General features: G+C 48.5%; 1 protein-coding gene across 6 annotated transcripts in view; it reads left to right on the top strand.

Annotated features, from left to right (window-relative positions):
- The first annotated feature begins 4,984 nt into the window (after positions 1–4,984).
- LOC125957591 (Down syndrome cell adhesion molecule-like protein Dscam2) overlaps positions 4,985–20,000 on the top strand; it is a 78,787-nt gene continuing 63,771 nt past the window's right edge. For all 6 annotated transcript variants that reach the window (XM_049690400.1, XM_049690404.1, XM_049690401.1 and 3 more), the window contains exon 1: positions 4,985–5,462. In XM_049690400.1, coding sequence (XP_049546357.1) covers positions 5,411–5,462 — 52 coding nt within the window. In that variant the 5' untranslated portion in view covers positions 4,985–5,410. The remainder of the gene's footprint in view (positions 5,463–20,000) is intronic.

The following is a 20,000-nucleotide window of genomic DNA, read 5'->3' as shown; positions in this document are numbered from 1 at the left end:
TCAAAGGCTAATATTCTCATGTAGCAAGTTCTGTAGATTACAACGAGTTTAAAAATGGCTCAAATTTAATTTCGCATCATTTAAAGGACACTTGTGAGAGTGTCTAATTTTTATTGGGGTCTGCGGATGCGTTTACGTCTGGAAAAGTATGTGTTTCAAATAAATCATCCACTAAATTGCTTGATATGCAACAAAAAGACTTGAAATATACAGCAAATGTGATAAAACTTTACCCTTCCTTTATCATATGCGCCTTTAACATACTGCACGCCACACGAAATTGAAATTCACCTACTCAAAACGCTGCACCGATAGAGCTATAGCAGAGGGACGGAAGCAAGCGAGGAGGGAATACTGTCAGGATATCAATAAATCTAATGAATTTTCTCCAACTCCAACTACGCCAACGTTTCTCACCTAATCGGCAAACGTGGGCGCGCGCAGAAGTGTTTGCACATGGGAAATGGAAGAAAAATAGAGCCTCAACGCAGCAGCAGCAGCAGCAGTAGCAGCAGCGCCAACGCGTCAGAATGCCTGAAATGCATAAATGCAAACCGCTATAAATGTTTGAGGAGCCGCCTTCGCCACCGACACGGGGCCCCTGGTGAGCATCTCCGTCTCCGCCACCTCCTCCTTCTCCTCTCTCTTGTCGTATTATAAATTCATGCATGCACATATGCATCCATGCACCAGACACTCGAGCGAGAGGAACGAAGGACGAGGATAACTATGCTTAAAAACTCGAAAGGAAACACTCGAAAACCTCCGGGAACCTCTGGGTTCTGGTCTCTGGTCGGCGGCAAGGCAAAAGTTTTGCGCCATGCGCCCAAACCATCGAACCAACTCTTCTTCTTCTTTCTGAAGATGTCAGCCACGGAACGCGGCTAGAAACGGGAATCGTGTGGATCGTATACAAAGTGTACTACTGTGCTTGAGGTGCCACGAGGTTGATGAAGATCTTCTTCACCTACTCTGGTACTGTGTGTTGGAAACATGTGAATGATCATTTAGATTTCTCATCGCCATTTTACATCGGTCCCGGGGCTTTATGAGTGGCCAGAGGAACAGCTAGCAGTGCACCACCATCATCCGGTGCTGGATGGCGCTAAAGATGGCAGGAAATGGAAGTGCACACACACACACGCACGCACACATGTCCCTGTTGCTGCTGCTGCTGCACCAGAGGAAAGTTTATGCGCCATGCAAATGCTCCTCCAGATCCTCCACTTTCTGTGCTTTATGGAATATTCATTTCCCGAGCATGACGACGACGACGACCACGACGACGACGATGAGAGAGAACGAGAAAGACACATACACACGCCCCCCTCCTGCTCCTAACTGGCCACCACCAGTCGGTTTGAGGTTAGTTTGGTTTCGAGTCGGTGCCCGCCGGTCTCGAGGTAACGGCCAACTCCGATCAACATATTTGAAGTTTGTGCAGCGCTTGTTTGATTAACTTTTGTGGTCAAAGATACACACGAACACGAGCACATGGACACACACACACACACACACACACACACACACACACACACACACACACACACACATACACAAAGAGTCGATCGGTTCTTTTCACCGGATCCAGGATCGCTGTGCAAGCGTTGGCTATTCCGGTTCGGTTGTGGCGTAATGTTGGTCGCTTTCCAGAGGCCCAGCTGGTCACAGTCCATGCACCTTCCGTTCGTTGGTCCCGGTGTCTGTGTGTGTGTGTGTCCTGTGCAGAAAAGTTTACTACAGCGCTCCACTCCACTCCCTCCACCCTTCGAGCTGTCTGTCCGTATGGTTCGGCAATGTTTATTGAGCATTAAGCCCGGCCAGCTGCTGGTGTGCCGCTACGGTGCATGCTACCCTCTCCGAAGCCCCAAAAACTCTACCCTCCATCGTGAAAGTGACAGAATCCTGGGAGGTTTTTGGTACGGGTGCTAATGAACTTTCTCGGCCATTCCATTCTCCATCTTCCAGCTACAGCACGAGAAACGAGTTAAAAAGCTGTCAGAAACGGATATCCTTCTTGCGTTTTTTTTTTGTTATTTGCAAGGGAGTTTAGGGTTTAGGAGGATGATCAGAAAAACGGAAAGACGTGCTTTGATGTGTGGGGGTCGCAAGCGAGTCCTTCGAGCGAACGAACCGTGAACGTAAAACTTTATCTCGCTAAAGGTGTGGGCCTGGGGTGGTTGGGGCATGTGCCTGCACGTCTTTTGTGTCAACGCGCCTGTAAGCATCAGTGCATCAGGACGTTCACTAATGACGATATCAAACACAATTTGCAAAATGGTGACAAATGCTCTGCTGCTGCTGCTGCTGCTGGTGCTCGTGACCGCGTGACATGGTTTCTTCCAACCGACTGCGCATTATAGACCACATTGCCAGGTACGGTGAGGTCCAAGTAAATGTGCTCAAGCCACCGCAACGACACATCGAGCTCGACAGACGACGACGACGACGACAACCGGGTGCCCGTTCGCTGCATTACTACAAGGAAACCGCTGTAAGGGCTGCAGTCGCTCGCAGTACTAGAAGTTGCTCACGGCCTCGTCCTTCGATGGTACCATTCGTGTTTGCGTAGCATAAGCACCGGTAGCAACGACGACGGCGAAGGGAAGTTGGTTCTTAATTTTCGCTCCAATTAGGTCGCGCTGCCAGTACCGCTGAGCTACCGCGCCGTGAACTGTCAGGAGATTAATTTATTACGTACACACGCCAGTCCAGGAGGTGGTACGGTGGATGGAATGGAAAGGAAAGTTTAGATAGATTTATTATGCAGCTTCTGAAGCGGAAGTAGAAGCAGAACCTGCTGAGCAGCGGTAGCGCTTGTGCCACCTGATACTCTTGGTAACGAGAAATCCAATGTTCCAGCGGCCGGCGGGGACGGAGAGGGTGTTTGTAGTACTTTTGTGAAATGTACTTAGAGCTGTAAAGGAAAAGAGAGGAGAGAGAGAGCGAGAGAGATTCAAATAATGTTTTATTTATCGAGCCATGACAGAACGCAATGCTTTCCACACAAACAAACAAAAAAAAAGCGCTCGTGCTTGTAGACCAGAGATTTGTTCTCCGAAATGCCGGTTGTTTGGCTTTGCAGGACTTTCGGAAACACCTCAGGTCCTCAAGATCGTCTACTGCTGCCGTGCTGAGCAGGAGGAGGGGGATCCTACAAACACGACAAAGACATAGATCAATTTCCCATTTGTATAATGTTTACTTCATCTTTTATCGATACCGGGCGTGCACACACACACAAACACACACACAGGCACACAGAACCGGTGGTGGTGGCGTCACTTGAGTCGGAAAAATTGGAGACCAGGAAAATGTCTTGGGAGTCGTCTGACAGACGAACGGCCGGCGTGGAAAAAAAAGGAAAGCCGAACGCTTCGGTGGAAAATCACGTTCCACCAACAACAACCGAGCGCACTTCCGAGCCGAAACTTTAGCCGAGTAATCCGTTTGACAAATAAAAACACTTTGCGCCAGGCCAGACCGGGCCCCGGGACCGGGACGCAGCAGTTCGGTTCGGGATTTAAGCCGTTCCGGGGGGTTTAGAGCAGTTGGCACGTGATGTGCACTCGGGGGCGGTACGGTGCGGTGCCGGGTGGTGCGGGTGCAACTAAATTTCCCATTCTTCCTCCGAGACGGGGATCGATTGAACAAATCGAACAAATCTGGCAGCCGAAGGCTTCAATTAGTCCCGGTCACAACTTTGCTGCGTCGTTTGCGATGCTGTTTGCAATGTATTTCGTTTGCACTTGACAGTCTGGTGACAAGAAAGGTTTCGTGTAGTTGGTCCGCTACGTTTTAAGGAGTCAAGCTTTTAGTGAATCCTTTATTTAATTTAACAAAACATGTTTCAACGTGCTGGCTGTACTATGCTCCTATGTGCGATCTTCAAAGAGAAGTCTTTACCTTTTTTCGAATTGCATCTGCCTTTTCTGAAAGGTTCATTCCAATTTAATACGCTTTAAGTTATAAGGAGCTCCAATATAATCTCCATTTAACGGCTTCCAGTAATAGAAATTACTTGTTGATTACTTGCGCTCCAACTAATGGAAGCTCAGAAAGGTCATCAAGCTTTGTGACAATTCTTGGAAAACAAATCAACTTTACTGACCGCTCGGAGCTAGGAAATGATGATGTCAGCTAAAATTAAGCTTAAATCAAGTAGCTCTCGTCGTGTGTGGCCGATGCACTTACATACTCAAATATTTTATTTACATAAAATACTGAATGAAATTTAATGAAACTGGTTCCAAATAAATGTTGACACCGTTTGCTATCAAATAGTGACACAAAAGAGACACTGCATTAAAAATAGATTCGCCTAAACTTTATGAACATCTCAATTCCATCAGATCGCAACTCCATTCGTTTTAAGTTATAATTTCGAGGTTCTTCAAATTATGCAATCAACTAAATTACCCGCCAGCCATAGTGATAGCGCACGCTGCTAGGTTTCCATGCCATTAACACTGGCTGTTCCCATTCCTTTCCAGTGCATAACCAGCAGTTAGGAGTCGTTAGTTCCTTTAAAAATTTCGGTCACCGGCTACTGACCGGTACTCATGGCCGGCTGCGAAACTCGAATGGAAAAAGTTCTCTTCCGCATCCTGTTCCACCCCGATGGCGATGCCGTTCGCGGGGAAAAGTTTTAATTTTTTCGTTGATTTTCCGTCGATAATTGGAAGCCCGCCTTGGCACAGTATGGACAGTTTCGTGACTTTCGCAACAGTGCGCGGTGCCTCAGGAAACGAAGGAGTGAAACGAATTCCAAGTGTGTCGGAGAGCGGAAGATGAGTTTGTCGGAGTCAAATAATTAATTACTCGAATGAATTATCCGTTTTTTGCGATCCGTTGGTGCGCAGTGGGCCATTCTCCTGGGACGAAGGAGCGACTGTGAAGTAAAGATTGGATTGGATGTGCCCGAAACGCGTTGGCGAACTTAAAACTAAAGAAAGTTTCTCCCGCTTTGGTGCAGTGCAGCAGTAGCAGCAGCAGCAGCAGCAGCGTTAAGTGAAGCCAGTGAGCCGGAAGAAGGTCCAAAGTGAGTGAGAACAGCGGCATGACATGTACATTTAAAATTCCATAAATAAGTGAGGTACTACGTGGTCGTAGTTTATCGTTCGTACCGCCGGTGTGGAGCACCAGTCACCAGTCAACACCGTGGTACTCGAGCGACAAATGGATACTATCCACCATTGCTTTGACTTCTTAGCGCAGAGTGAGCAGTGCAGTTGTTGTTCGCCGGCAAAAATGGAGTTACTGTGCGCTGAACCCTAGTGTGGATCGTGGTGGTGGTGGTGGTGAGGACGTGGTCGAGGACGAGGACGAGGACGAGGACGGCCGGCATCACCGTCAATAGCATCGCGCGAGCTCGCACGTCTATGCCTTTTACGGGCGCCTCTCCAACACAATGGATGTACGCGGCCTCGCACAGGCCATTCTGCTGCTGTACATTTTCAAAGGTAAGTCAATGCTAAGTCTCGCGAACCTTGCCATTCCCTAAAATGGTGCCCGGGAGTGTCGGCAACAATCGTTTCGTTTGATGTTCCAAGCAAAGGGAAGTTCCGTGAATCCGAGAATTCCATGGCATGGCATTAGTCACATTCCTCGTCGACCTAACGCTGCATTTCCAATGCGTTTTGGGTAAGACTCCTCTTCCAATCGCGTAATTAAAGAAAAAGGATAATATCGGGCTCGCACTTGCTAGAAACGATCCTGACGGGCACTGACAGCGAACCACACAGGAAGGAGTCCTTTTTGCACCCGTTGCGACGCGAACCGCCAATTGATTGTGGTCGGAATGAACTGGTAATCGGTTTGGATGAGGCAAAGAATTTAATGAAGAAATTCCTACTCGCAGTCTCGCGCAGAAGAAGGTTCTCGAGGCACGGACGCACCGGACGCTAATGCCGGTCGAGAATAAGTATTCCGGACCGTAGTCCCGTGAGCGAGCAGCCAAGGCAGTTCGATCGGAATTTTATCGATATCGATGCGAGAATGAAATGGAATGAAATGGTGGTGGATGAACTTCTTCAGCTCGGCGGTCCCTGTAGCGAAGAGATCAGTTTCTGGAAGGTGTGTGGGGTGTTGCCTTAATGGATGGCAGTATTTCTTGTGCCTTCATCTTGTGTGTGTAGAGGCAAAAAGTTGAACGAATCCAAGATGATTGAGGTAAGACTGCGGACACGACCTCTCTGGGAATGCGTTGTTTTTTCTTGTGCTTGTGGATTATCTTTGATTTTTTATCGGAATAAGTTGACTTCTTGGTACACTGAACTTCCACTGGCAGTTATGAAGACGTAATCGCCATCAGATGAAGATCTAAAGGACAGACTTTGATACGAAGAAATTCTATGAAGATGAAGGTCTGTAACTAAGAGGAGACGATCATAAGTTGGTAAAATGTTCGTCGAGTTAATATTGTTATCTCTCAAGACATTTCAGTACTGTCTCCAGAATGCTGATTCCAGAATACTGTCGAAAAGTTAATGAACTGACACGAGGACTTAAATATGTTGAATGAACAAGTAGAGCAATCTAATCCAACATAATTCCATGTTTCACAAACAAAAAAAAAACATAAATCAGAATGAATGCTCAAATGCCTAGCCCCGGTAGCCCCGCTGCTCTCACGTGAATAGCAAGTTAATTTGTCAGCCAGCCGCATCATCAATCCCAGCCCCATCCCTCCCCCTCGCCCTTCACGATTGGTTCTTCATTCGCCTACCGGCTGTCACATGTTCCCGGTTCCATTCACAAAAGAGGCATATAAATTAGTGAAAAAGTAAACTTTCTCCAACTGTCGGCAGTGAGCAGCAATCGCACCGGGTCTGTCTACACCGATGGTCTACCGTGTCTGTCTCGGCGTGTTCCGACGATGCGAGAGTTGCGGCAGCTGAATTTACATAGCAATTGTCAAGCCACCAACGGAGCGGGGAGAGGTAGGCCGGTGTAGTTGAGTTTATTTTCAACTCCTCCCCTCGCTAGATGATACCTTTCCCTTCCTTAACACCAGATTTTGTTCCTTCTTTTACTTTTGTCGTCCTGACTTGGCCATTTTTTTTTTTTTTTGTTGGAGAGAGCACCTTCGCAGAGAGGAAATGGGCAGGGTTTTGCAAATTACCTTGGCATGTCAAGGCTTTGGGTAAAGTTTTACACCACCACCACCACCACCACTACCCTCCCTGGGGGGTCTGGCGCATTTCGGCTTTTAGTCCTCCTCGGTGGAGGGACGACACGTAACATGACGCCTCACCGGTAGGGGTCGCTGCGTGTTGATCCAGCAATCCAGGAGCAGGAAAGCAGCAGGAAGCTGCGGAAGAAAAAGGCAACTTCCCTGGATGCTGATGGTTGGTGGGGGAGAAGAGGAGCTGAGCGGGAATTTATTTACTGCTTTTCGCCTTCACGCATACACACACACACACAGTGCAAAGCCCATGAAGTTAAGGCTGATTTATTCGTTCCGAGCAGACAAATTGCTTCGTCAAATCCATCAAGCACCGCCATTGCCCTCCACCGTTCGTGCAAGCCACGTTGTCAGTGTGTCAGAGCAGGTCCGTCCGTCCGTCCGTCCGTCCGACCACAGCCACCCCGGTAGTGAAAGTTTGATGGAAAAGCATGATGGAAAAAGGGGCGGTATTGGAACCGTTCCGGAGGGGATCCCTCGGTTAGATCACTTCCATCATAGGGCGAAGGTCGGGGCGAAGGCGAAAGTGAAAAAAAAAAAATCCCATCCCAGACCCAATGCCTCCGGAATCGGAGGCCAATCGATGACATTTGTGCCACATTCCCACCGTCCTTGCCCTGGTGCGCAGTATGCCATTTACTCCGGAGAGAGGGAGCTTTTGGGGGAGCATTCTTCGAAGCAATCGCCGTGATGCTGGTGGATTGGTTGGATTCAAATCCAGGTAGCATGTGAATAGAGCAGCAACACCACCGCACCGGCAGAGAGGGTCGACACGGGGGGGTGTGAAGCGGACTCTCGGATTGCCGGAGTTTTCCATGAAAAGAAAAACGAAATCTGCTGTTGGGTTAGAGCGGGAAACTTTTCCCATTTTCATTATTTGCCTACGTTTGCAGTTCCTGGTTTGCTTAGGGCGTGTGTGTGTGTGTGTGTGTGCATATGGACACCGTTCGACCAGGGAAGGAAGGAGAAAGCATCTCATTTGATGTGGATGAGCAACACTGGAATGGTTAGTTTTTGGACGTGGGCATACGAGCAGAGCTTCTGCTGAGGTAATAGTAACAATTTGCGTCTCGCGAACCTATTGGCTGTAGTTAGTGATGTCCGTAAGACATCCTAATGAATGCCAGTGAATGTCTTGGTACTAATGATACACAACAAACGGAAAACGATGTTCCATGTTCGATGTCGATTCCATGTTTCAACTTCAAACATTCCATTAAAGCTACTTCCAGTCGCTCTTGTACCATACAAGGAGATATTGACTCGAAACGCGAGTTAGTCAATCATTTTACCCGAGGACCACCTCCTTCGGTCGTCCATTCAACGCAACACACTCGCTCGCAATCGCTCCGCAACCGGCCCTAATTGCTGTGTTTGTGGGACGCGTACTGTTGTTGTTGTTGTCGTTTGCCGTCTTGCCAAGACCCCCACAGAGCTACTCGCTCCAAGATGCTGCACAAGAAGATAACGACCAAAACCGCTGGCACCGGCGCGCGGGGAGACTAAGAAGAGATAAAGAAAATTGGATTTTCCACCAGAACGCAACGCAACATGCGGTGCGCGCGTGCACACACACACACACACACACACACCACACCAACAGACAGGTGGAACCAAAGATGAATTGCCTGCCAAGCGAAGCTTCTGCCACCGAGGCCCGGTGGTGATGACGGATAAACTTTGAGCGCAAAAACGCGACCGGCGAATCGGTCGAAAGGAAAGTTCGCAACAAAAATATGAGTCCAACCGGCAGTGGAGCAGGTGGTGGTGATGGTGGTGGTGGTGATGGTGGTGGTGGTGATGGTGGTGGAACAGCTACAGCAGCTTCCCGTCCTCTTATCATGAAATGAAGCAAAAAAGAGAGCAACATCACCGCGAAGGAGTTAAATGTTTTTAGCAAAGTAAAATCTTTCTTTTATTTCCCAGCTTCCAGCGGCTGCTCCGTCCGCAAGTCCACAGTACCGGGCGGGCACACGTGAGGGGGTGATGCACGTGCTGTGCCGAGCACCGAGATTACTTTATTTTAAATCAATTTCCTTCACTGGCTGCTGGGGAAGTTTTGGCAGCAAGATTTAATGCTACACGGGCAAGGGGCAGGAAACGGGGAAGGCAAGGGAAGGCAAGGCAAAGTTATGCTTCTACTCCAAAGCGGCGGAACCACGGAACGGCAAGCGAACTCCGAGCTGTCTCGATGCAAAACGATTGTTTCTTTGACTCGGTGGCCACATGTGGGGCCATGGCCAGGCATTTGGTGGAGCTTGCGGAGTGGATACTGCGGAAGGATGCTGATGAATCCATCGGCGCCAACCTTCGCCCCCACCCCCACCGCGGGGGACCAACAACTGGATCTATTATGTTGTTATGAGCAAAGCTTATTTTCCCGCCCTCCTAAAAGCTCACATAAAAATGGCCAGAAACCATTTCACACCGAGCACAGCTGCCAACATCTTATCACACACATACGGACACAGCCACACACACGCTGGATCATTTCCGCTAAACAGCGGGAAGCCTGTTGTGCCTCGGGATGTTAGTGTACCGGAAATGAACGCCACATACGATGGCCGCTGCTGGTGCTGGTGGACGGTGTGAGTGATGATTAAACGCCACAGGGAACCGCTATAGTGGTGATGGTGGTGGCCATTAGCCAAAGTGAAACCCAACGCAGCACGCGGCGAGCGGCGAGCAAATGATGGTTTCTGATGCGAGCTCATGTATCAAACCCTCCTGAAGCCGAAGACCGAGCGGGGCAGAGATTTGCAGAGGTATTTGTAGTTTGAGCTCAAAGTTGTTTCTCTTTTCTTTTCCTTTTTTTTGTTGTTGGTGAGGGAAAGGGAAAGGACGGAAGAAAGGCAGCAGTGTAACGAGGAACTCCCGTGGCTGTGAAGAAAGTGAGAAAATTCAAGGAAAATCTCAATCAATTCCAGTCGGGAAGGATGACGGGACGGGAGGAGTGAGCAAACGGTGGAGCAGTCCGCAGCGTCCGCGCATCCCGTAGAAACCGGATCGGAAAGGATAAAGGAACGTGTCCGGGTTCATCTTGCGTTATTTATGAGTGATCATCGTCAAACTGGTGGTTGCTGCTGCTAGGGCCTGACGGCTGACCTTTGCATTTATGGATTTAGCCCTGGCCGACGTCGTCGTAAATCCTTGGTTGTCAGTCGCCTCGCTGGCTGGCTGCTTGGTGTTGGTGGCGATTTTACGCTTCATCGCCGCCACAGCGACGCTAAATCTCTGAGAACCGATCGCACCACCGATGCGAGGCGCATAAATACTCTTCAAAGGTTTCAAAGGGCGTGGCGATCGGCAAAAGGAGAGCGCGCGTTCTTTTGCCATGCATGTGCAATGAATATTCATCACGGCATGGCAAGGCGTGAGGCACCACCAGTTGCGGGACAACGAGCTGGGTCCAAGGCCACAAACACACACACACACACACACACCCACAGCGCGCGTGTCCTGGTGCCCTGGTGCCTGCTTTCCATTTTTATCGCTATTGATTTTCGGTTCGGATTTGTGCCATCACTTTGGTCCTAAAATCCTTGATCATGCTTCACGCGCCCACCCGTCTGATAGACGTCACCTGGGCGTCCTGGGGGATCACGAGCTCTACACACACACACACACACACACACACGGACACGGACTGTGTCGCTTTCGGATCTCGTTAGCGTCAAGCGTAGCGATGAACGTCAGCGAACGGAGCTAAGCGGCAGCCTGTTATTGGCGCGCACCGGAGTCATGGAAATTCACGCTACACGTGCCATACTTGAACAAATCCTCACTTGCTTCGCTCGTACATAATAACGGGATTGGTGCGGCAGATGTGAGATCGAGATGAAAGGTGGTGATCGCTTCTATTGGATGCCCCGGAATGATTACAATTGGAAAAATGAGTTTCCGGCTGCATGAACACACGTGGCCTGGCCTTGACTTTGGTCCCGAAATTACTTCCCATTACCACGTCTGCAACGGACAGTCCTGGATGCTGCTTCTGCTGCTGTTGCTGCTAAATCTTCTCCCTTTACCATTAACGCTCTGGTGGATTTGGATTTTTCGACGAGGGGGCCAATTTCTACTCCCTTCTTCGTTTTCTTGTCTCTCTGTCTCTCTGTTTCTCCTGGGAGAACGAATGATACAACCAGCGCTCCCCTTGCAGTGGCCAGTTCCACAGGGTCCTGGGCATCTGTTTGTGACTCTGCATAAATAATAAATTGGAGGATCTCGTACTTTCACCGGAGTCCATGTTTGCATGGCCCTTCTCCTGGCTGTACGGGATAGCTCCAAAGGGCATACGCGGGAGGAGGTGCTGGTCTTCAAATGCAGACAGCGTAAACCTCACGCACACACACACACACACACACACACACACACACGCAGGTCTGTGAACTTTGTGGGAGTGAATGATGAATTCGTAATGATTCTCGATTATGTAGCATCGTATTTGTGTGTGTCTCTCTGTCTCTCGGTCTCTGCAAAGTCGAGGTCTCGAAGGCGCCGGACTGTACCGGACAGTCGTAGACAGAACAACCACCAGTTCTCGTCTAAAAAGCCTAAGGTCATCTTCGGTGGCCCTGCCACAAACCTTCATTTGGGACCAAATTGGCTCAAAATTGAAGTATCGCTCGCTCGCTCGCTTGTAGCCCCGATTGTAGCTTGTAACCGGTAACCGCGAGAGCAATAAGTTACGCTTTAATCTTCAAGCGAATCCACCCAACAACAACGACCTTTCTCCGGGAAAGGGGATCCCGCAAGGATCGTGACTCGTAAGTTTGTGCTCCTGATTTATGGGAAAATAAAAACAAATTATGACTATGATCGTGCCTCGTTCCATGCGCCCTGCAGGACGTGGGTCGTTTTGTTGGCAAAGTCTTATGACAGCGAAACAAAGAAAGTTAAAGGGCCCGCCTTTTGCAGGAGCGGTCAGTACATTAGAGGCGCAGCAGGACTACGGGGGTACCGGATGGGTTTATCTCTGCATAGCGTCCAGCACAACCGTTATTGATTTCTAGGGACAACTGCTGAGTGCTACTGCTGTTCCAGAAGTGAACCAGAGATTGAAAAGTGAAAAGTTGTATCTTTTGATTCTGTGTATTGAGGAACTTCCCACTTACGTACACTTATTGTCCGCTACACAAAGCGAAGCGGACGTTCAATGTTGCTTCCCGGTATTTACTTCGCCAGGACGAGTCGAATCCCAAACAACAAACATGTTTACCTTCAATCAACGCCATTTCAACGCTAGCATCCAATAATAGAAATTTTAAGTTGCTCCCGATTTGACGACGCCATTGAAGGAACAATTCCTTTTTGGCGAAAAGAGGGACACCGGGTGTAGGCTGTGGCTGTAAGGGAAGTGCGCCGGCATGCCGGCATGCCTGACATGTGGTCGCAGCGCTGAAGGTGTGCGCTGAAAGTAAACATTAATTTGATGTAAGATAAATGAGAAAGATAAACCCGAGACACGAGCGAACCTTCACTTCTTCACTCGTCATTTGTTGTGGAGTGTTCGAGCGTCGGGAACGGGCACGTGCGAGCATCCCCGACGACAACGCGGCGTCCGCACTCTATCAAGCACGCTGCTGGTCGAAAAACGGGGGCAAGAAAAGTGGCTGCTGCACTTCCGCAGGCACACACACACATATAGACAGTGGACAGAGGAGGACTTGAATGTGTCAGAGAGACGCTGGTGCACTTAAAGCGGCATCAACCCTTAATGTCACTGCTTCCTTTGCTAGACACTCTCAGCAGCCACTCTTTATCTGATGGCAGAGAACGTTTGCTCTGGATGCTCGGTGAGCTCGGTTGCACTCGCTGCAAAACCGGTGACAGGTGGTGAATAATCAACTACCGCTATCGAACAACCCGGGAAATAATGGAGAGCAGTGGAGCATACGAGGGTGATAAGTTCTTCTTATTTTCACTTGAAGTTTACTTTCGGTTGACAGCAACCGTGAGTAACTTGTTTTCGGGATGTCGTTGAATGCTAACGATGAAAGTAGCTCAACTGTATTCAATTGAATGTTGGCTGTATGCAAGTGAGATCGAAAATCTGGGAGATTAAATCGTCTACGAAAGAGATTATTTCCTTTTTATGCTTAATATTCTTTCGAATTGGTGAAAATAATAAAATAGACAGAAACTATATAAATTAACGATTAGAAGTATAAATGATGCATCAAGACAGATCAAACCCATATCTGTGAGCTTCTGGAAAATAGTAACAGCCAGCCTTCAACAGATTTCACCAAGCGTACAAACATTATAAATGAATTCGGGCAGTCAAATTTCATCCTCCTCGCAATCCATCCTCACGCCTAGGACAACCGTTAATAGATTTCGCATCCAAGCAACTTGTCAAGACACTCCTCCAGACCAGATCGTGGCGAGATAGAGGATGGAGATCGAGTATGACCAACTTACCACCGTACCACCGGCGTCAAGCAGTCAACCGTCGTCAGCGTCAGTGGAATGTAATTTGTCGGTTTTTGGAGCGTTCCGTTAATTATCCCGCATACCATCGGTTGCACGTTGCATAATCCGGGGTCCGGGGACCATGTGCCCAAAACAAAGTGTCACTCAACGCGCTGATTAGGCATGAGTAGTCGCTGACGACCGGAATTAGGGATTACTGGATCCGCAAGTTTATCAAGAGTGACACATAGAAAAAGCTACCGAGCTCCTCGCATCGGAGGTGACAAGAAATCGAACAAGCTGCTCTACCACTGCTTCCCCCCGAAAGCCGAAGCCGATGCAAAACAACGGTGATCGATCGCTTTTTTTTGCTGAAGGATAAACTCAAGACGAGGAAACGCGATCCACGGGATGCTGGTGCGATTGACGCACTCGATGCGAAAAGGGCAGCACTGTGCGAATGGCACTACGGTTGTCAGCCGGCAATCCATGATTCAATCAAAGTAGCGCTCGCTTCTCTTTTTTTATGCGGCTCCACACATTGCACATCGCCAGCGATAGTGTGTTCACGCTAAGTAAATTAAAAGTTTAATATAGCCACGCGGACACCGGCACTACTGGTTGCCACTGCTGTTTCGAACGCAGCACAAAAAGTTACTTCCAGCAGTGGCCCCGGATGCATTTGTACGCTAATACCAATAACAGGGCAGTAACGGACAAGCGTCTGTTTGCTTCAGGTTTTTGGCGCAAAAAACTAGCTGTAGGGGAATGCAATGGTCCGTTTATTTATGTAGGAATGGAGCATTCCGGTTGGAAATTTCAGGGCAAAGTTTGTAATTCGTTTTCACTTTGCAAAATATATTTTTTTTTATGTGCGATATGTAAGCGCCACATGTTTGGTGAAAATTTCATTTCAAATCGTATGTTTAATGAAATGCCATCCAACTCTTTTCCAATGGACAGTCCGCGCCACCGGTGCAAGCGATAGAAGTGACGACCCTAATTGGTATGACGATGCAGATTTCTCTGCTGGAGTAGCAAAATATAGAATTTCGTATTGCTCGTTGTGGAAAGGAAGGTACTTGGTTACAATTTCGCTTGTTTGATAGTTTGTTTATGCGCCTGGCTCCTGGCAGCCGGAACGACGGATGCAGTATGTAACCAATGGCAACGGCAATCCATTTACACTCGTCCGTGAAGTCCGTTTCGCAGCTCCGCAGCTGGAAACTTATTCCGCCTAACGGAATCAAAAAGAAATCATAATCATATTTAAATACAAATGAAGTACTTCATGCAAATATAGAGTAACTCAACCCCCCCGGGTACGATACTTGTTTCTCTTTCCTGTTGATACGCAACGAACGCTCCCTTCGCCGGCCGCCGTTGAACACTGTTCGGTCTGGCACATATCCGTGCAGGCGACCTTGCTAACATACGGCGATACTTGGCAGAACAGTAATCTAAACATTATCATAATTTATAGTGAAAATTGTGTTTGCGTACCATGGCATCACCACCACCACCACCACGTACAATGTACGCGAGACTAAGCATAAGCTATGCTCGGCTTTAGCTTGCAAGGCTCTGGTATCGAGAGGAAGAAAAGCAAAACATTAAAAAACAAGAAGCATAAACAAGGCTCACAAGAGCTGTCGGTCGTACTTCATAGTAGCTGACAGAGGGGCGATAGCTACTACCACAACAACTACTACTAGCGTACGGCAACGAAGCCTCCAAAAGATGAAGAAAGCGCAAACGCAGCAAACTTAAACACAAACACGACCAAGCACACAAGCACTTTGGCGCTTGTTTAGTAGAGAGAAAAGCGCAAAATCGAGAAAGAGAGAGAAAGAGAGACAGAGAGAGAGAGAAAGAGAGAGAGAGAGAGAGAGAGAGATCCGAGGACATAGAAAGAGGATACGATCTTGCAGGACGGCGCCGACATTCACGGCCACATAGACAGAAGACGGTGACGGTGACGGTGCTGGTGGCAGTCAAATGTGTGAGGAATGATGAATGTTTCATCACATGAAACATTCGCTCGACCGGCACAGGGATGATGAATTCCCTACATTCCTCGCTAGGTCGTATGTGACGTAAGCAAGCGCAGCATAACGCTACATAGCAGGCTCCATCGGGAATGCTGCTGCTGGCCATGTCGGTTTCTTTTTGTTTGGAGTTTTCGTTTTTTTTTCGTTTCGTGATTATCAGTCCGTGAGCGGACGGTCGGTCGGTCGGTTGGAATCCTGTTTTGCTAAGGTAGTTCTCAGGATTTGCTGCGCGGTGTGGGCAGCAACAATATGGGGTAGCTCTTGAGACAAGGTTTCTCAGGTTTCGCGCTTGAGATTGTGGTACACTCCGAAGTAGTACACTTGTGGTGGGGTGAGCATCGAAGATGGCATTGGTTTCCAGGAGAGTCCTCTAGTTCCTATTATTTCAGAGAACCCCAGGAGGAAGAAGATATGTATTTTAAAATTTAATTATAAATCAAATTGTATGAAGACTACAAAGTTAAAAACCAAGCTAATGTTTATACCAAGATACTTTTAAAAGCTACTGCGTTACTGTTGATTGAACTTTTACAATCGATTATAACTGTCAATAGCATCAATAAACGTATTTCAAAACAAAAGTTAGAACATTTGAAACTCCATACTTAGAACCAATGCTTTATGCACCTACTAAAAACAAGATTTTGTACAAGTTCCATGTCATACACTAAAACATCAAAGCATCTTCCAAAGTTTGTAATATCGATACTTCGAATTGTTAAAACACATTCACAGAAAAAATCTCATCCTAGTAATACAGAAACACTTAATGCTGTTACTGTTAATGCTGTCAGTTTAAAGAGTTGATATGATTGCTTTCAACAAAATCCACATATTATTTGCACATAACGCAACATTTCAAGATCATTCAGCAACATAAAAACAAATAATCCCCCATTCAACCGTATACGTAATTTCTGAATCACAACGAGTATGTTTGAAATGCAACCCAAAAAGCAGTAAAATGGATCCCATCCCGTAAATGCTAAGCAAGAAAGTGAGCAGCAACTGATCAGCGAAAAATATCGCGATTTTACATTGTTCGATCTGCCCCCCACCGAAGAGGTTCCCTTCTCTATCGCGCACTAGCGACCGAAGCTCCTGTACAGCTTGTTTGTCTTCCGGAACGCAAAATCGCGATGGCCCATCTACAAGTTCCCAGCTATGCCGTATGCGTGTATGCGAAATGTGTTGACAAACTTTTTCGCTGATTCACCGTGGAATTGAGCCCCGGCAAATGTGAACCGCAAGCCGCCGTCTATGCTGGTGTGGGTGGGCAAAAGTTATCGAAGCGAAGAAAGTTTTCTGCTGCGCTCGGCTGTGTTTATCTTGTTTGCTGCTCCTGGCGCGGTTTGGCCACCAATGGTCCCCGAACGGGGAGGAGAAGCAGAAGAAGTTGTACGCCTGAACGATATCGTTTTGCGGTATCGGACGTCCCATTCCGAACGGCGAGAAACTGTTGATATCATTATTAGGAACCACACTATCGCGCTAGCAAATGGAGGGGCAGACGAGGATCACGGGGGTGGGGGGAGAGGATCAGAGACCCAATCATGCAGCCTCGCTGTGGACCCAAGTGGTGCCCACCCTGGAGCACACTAGAGCAGCAACAATAAACCCAACGCTGCCAGCTAGTGTACATATTTGCACATTCGAGAGAGTGAGACAGACAGAGACACCAGAGGGAAGGTGAATCGCAATTTACGAATCATGCAGCGAAGTGAAGATCGCTCGGTACGTCTTGGTACGAAAGGCAAAGTTTCTCGCTGATCGCACCGGGGAGAAGGGAGAAGAAGGGTTGTGCTGCTGATGTCGTTTATGTCCCTCTATCGGTTTTCCATTTCATCACGAAAACACAACCTTCCAGGCATTCCCTACAGGCTGGAGACGAAGGAAAGAAAGGCAGAAAAAAAAAGTTGAAGAAAGAATAGACCTGCCAACGGTACAACTGTATTGTTTGTTGTTGTTGTTGTTGTGGTGGTGGCGGTAGTGGTCCAGAATTCATATCGGATCAAATCGGAAGCCCGGGGTGGAAATGGAGAAACATCTCGACTCAACTCGACTCGACTCGACTGCTACCTTTTTGCTCGTATTCCCTGTATCGGGAGAGGGGCTTCCTATAGAGGGCTTTTACTTCCTTTTGTTCGCTTCATTTCCCCCTCGATTCGACTCACCACCAACCGCCGTAGTGTAGAGGTAGAAACATCATGCTGTGTGCACAAAAGCACATTACCACAGCCTCTCGGCGGTCCAAACGCGAGGGGAAGGGACTGGGGAGTGCTGGAAGTCGGAGGTAAAATCCCGGTCCGGTTTTTTTTCTCTCTCTGTTGGTTCGTTGTTGTTCTACGTTGATTCCGCTCTGACGGAGGACCCCGGACCGGGATTGACTGGCTGAACGGTTTTGATAAGTTCATAAAATAAACAACCAGAAACCAGGAATTTCCATTCTGCTACCATCGCCTTCTTTTCGCTGCTGCAACCGGCGCACTGCAGAACGGGCGGTGGGGCGCGCGGGGGCTCTTTGCTGTATTTGCGCTCGTTTTCCAATTCGTTGTGCTCCATTTCCAAAGCTGTGCAAACTTGTATGGGGATTGCAGTTGCACTTCAAGCTTCGGCTTCAGCACTCGAAACAGGATACGTTTCCCCTCCCCGGTACGCCCTCCGAAATGAAATTCCGGGAAAATGTTGTTGCCTTCTTCCTTCCACAAACTGCTCCTTTCTGCAACGTCCACAGCATTGCACGGCTTTTCCTCCGGCCGACTTCGCATTCGCATTCAAAGGCAAAGCCTTTGATTGTGCTTTTACGACTCGGCCTCTTCCGCCTGTCCGCTCGCTTGGCGCTGCTCTTGGCTGCTGCTGCTGCTGCTGCTACTGTCTATGGAACTGAACTTCTGAAGCAAAAAAGTATCGCTTTCCAACGATTTACGACTTTTCAATCGAACCAATTCACTGATTGCTGGGGGGGGAAACTTGGAAAGGAAAATGCCATGAAACGGCCATTGATGGTGCGCAGAAGCTGGAACTGGACCGTAACCATTGTCCCGGCGCCCGAACTACGTCAAATACCGTTCCCAAGAACTGAGTAACGAAAAGAATCTTCCGCTAAAAGTTAAGAAGTTTCGGCTTCTTTTCTGGAATGGCCAACCATTGTTCTGTTCTGTGCTCGAGTGCTACGAGGCTCGGGACTACACTTAAAGATCACCTGGGAATCCTTGCCTTGCCAGCCAGGGGGTGGAGGATCCTCCTGCAGTGTCCTATGACAAGTCGATATTGGACAACCAATCAAACAGATTTCTCCGGGGAGTGATTACGTAGCAGGTGGTTGGGAAGCAGAGAGAGCGTTGGAAGGTCTGGTCCAGGAGTGCAACTCGGACATCTGTCCGAGCAACGCCCGCCGGATGGTCGATTAGTCGATACTGCTTTCTTCCGTGCGCTGATTGACAAAGAGGAACGCATAGTAATTGAAGTGAACCAACATTACACGGACACACTCCTCGTATTCCATGTTGGACGGGACGTCCCCAGGGGACAGCCTCTTTGCAGCTTCAATGCGGCGCATCGCAGGGAATTTGAGGGATTCAAGGAACGGGTATGTCGGTTGGTTTACCTTCTATTCATCTATTGTTCATTCAGTCGATGCACTGGCACTCGCCCCGACTACGTGCGGTGCATTGTTAGTGGAACGTTTGCTGGAGCAACCAGCTGATGCACGTGGCTCATGGCCATCAAATCGCTCGCTCAGGTTTCCATAAAAAACCCAAACTCCATAAACCCCGTAAGTAGAACAATATATGCGTCACGTTGTCATTGTCTATTCCCGTATTCTAGTAAGCTGCAACTTCTGTCTTCGAATTCCGATACAATCTACCATCGTTGTCGATGTGATCCACTGTTCCTCTGGCGACACTGTGGAAACCCACGGTATACCGGCGGTACACCGGTACACCGGTGTTTCTGGTGCCTTACGGCTATTCCTTCGTCGCAAGAGAAACGGCCCGCCCCCTGCCCCCCCCGGGTCCGGGTCCGGGCTTACGATACTCCCGGGGGCAAGTAATATCCTCATTTTTATTCAATCGTCTTATCTCGGAGTCTGTGGGCTGGTCCATGTCCGGAGGGCTGCTGCCTCTATCCGTGGCGTGGTTTCGATTCGATTTTCACTTTACCGGAAGCCCGCAGGAACCACAAAACGGACGGGGCGGTAAAACGCGAATGGCATGCGGCCCACGCGGCGCAGCGAGCAGGAAGATGTCACCGTTTGCCATCTCTGTGCTCGGTAGCACATTTCCAGCACGTAGCCGTGTAGTGTCCTTTGGATGTTCCAATTTTCTTATCCCCCGAAGGGCCGAACC

Source organism: Anopheles darlingi, chromosome 3 (assembly GCF_943734745.1).
Source record: "Anopheles darlingi chromosome 3, idAnoDarlMG_H_01, whole genome shotgun sequence".
Lineage (NCBI taxonomy): Eukaryota > Metazoa > Arthropoda > Insecta > Diptera > Culicidae > Anopheles > Anopheles darlingi.
Note: the sequence above shows the minus strand (reverse complement) of the source record. Positions and strands in the feature narration are given on the sequence as shown.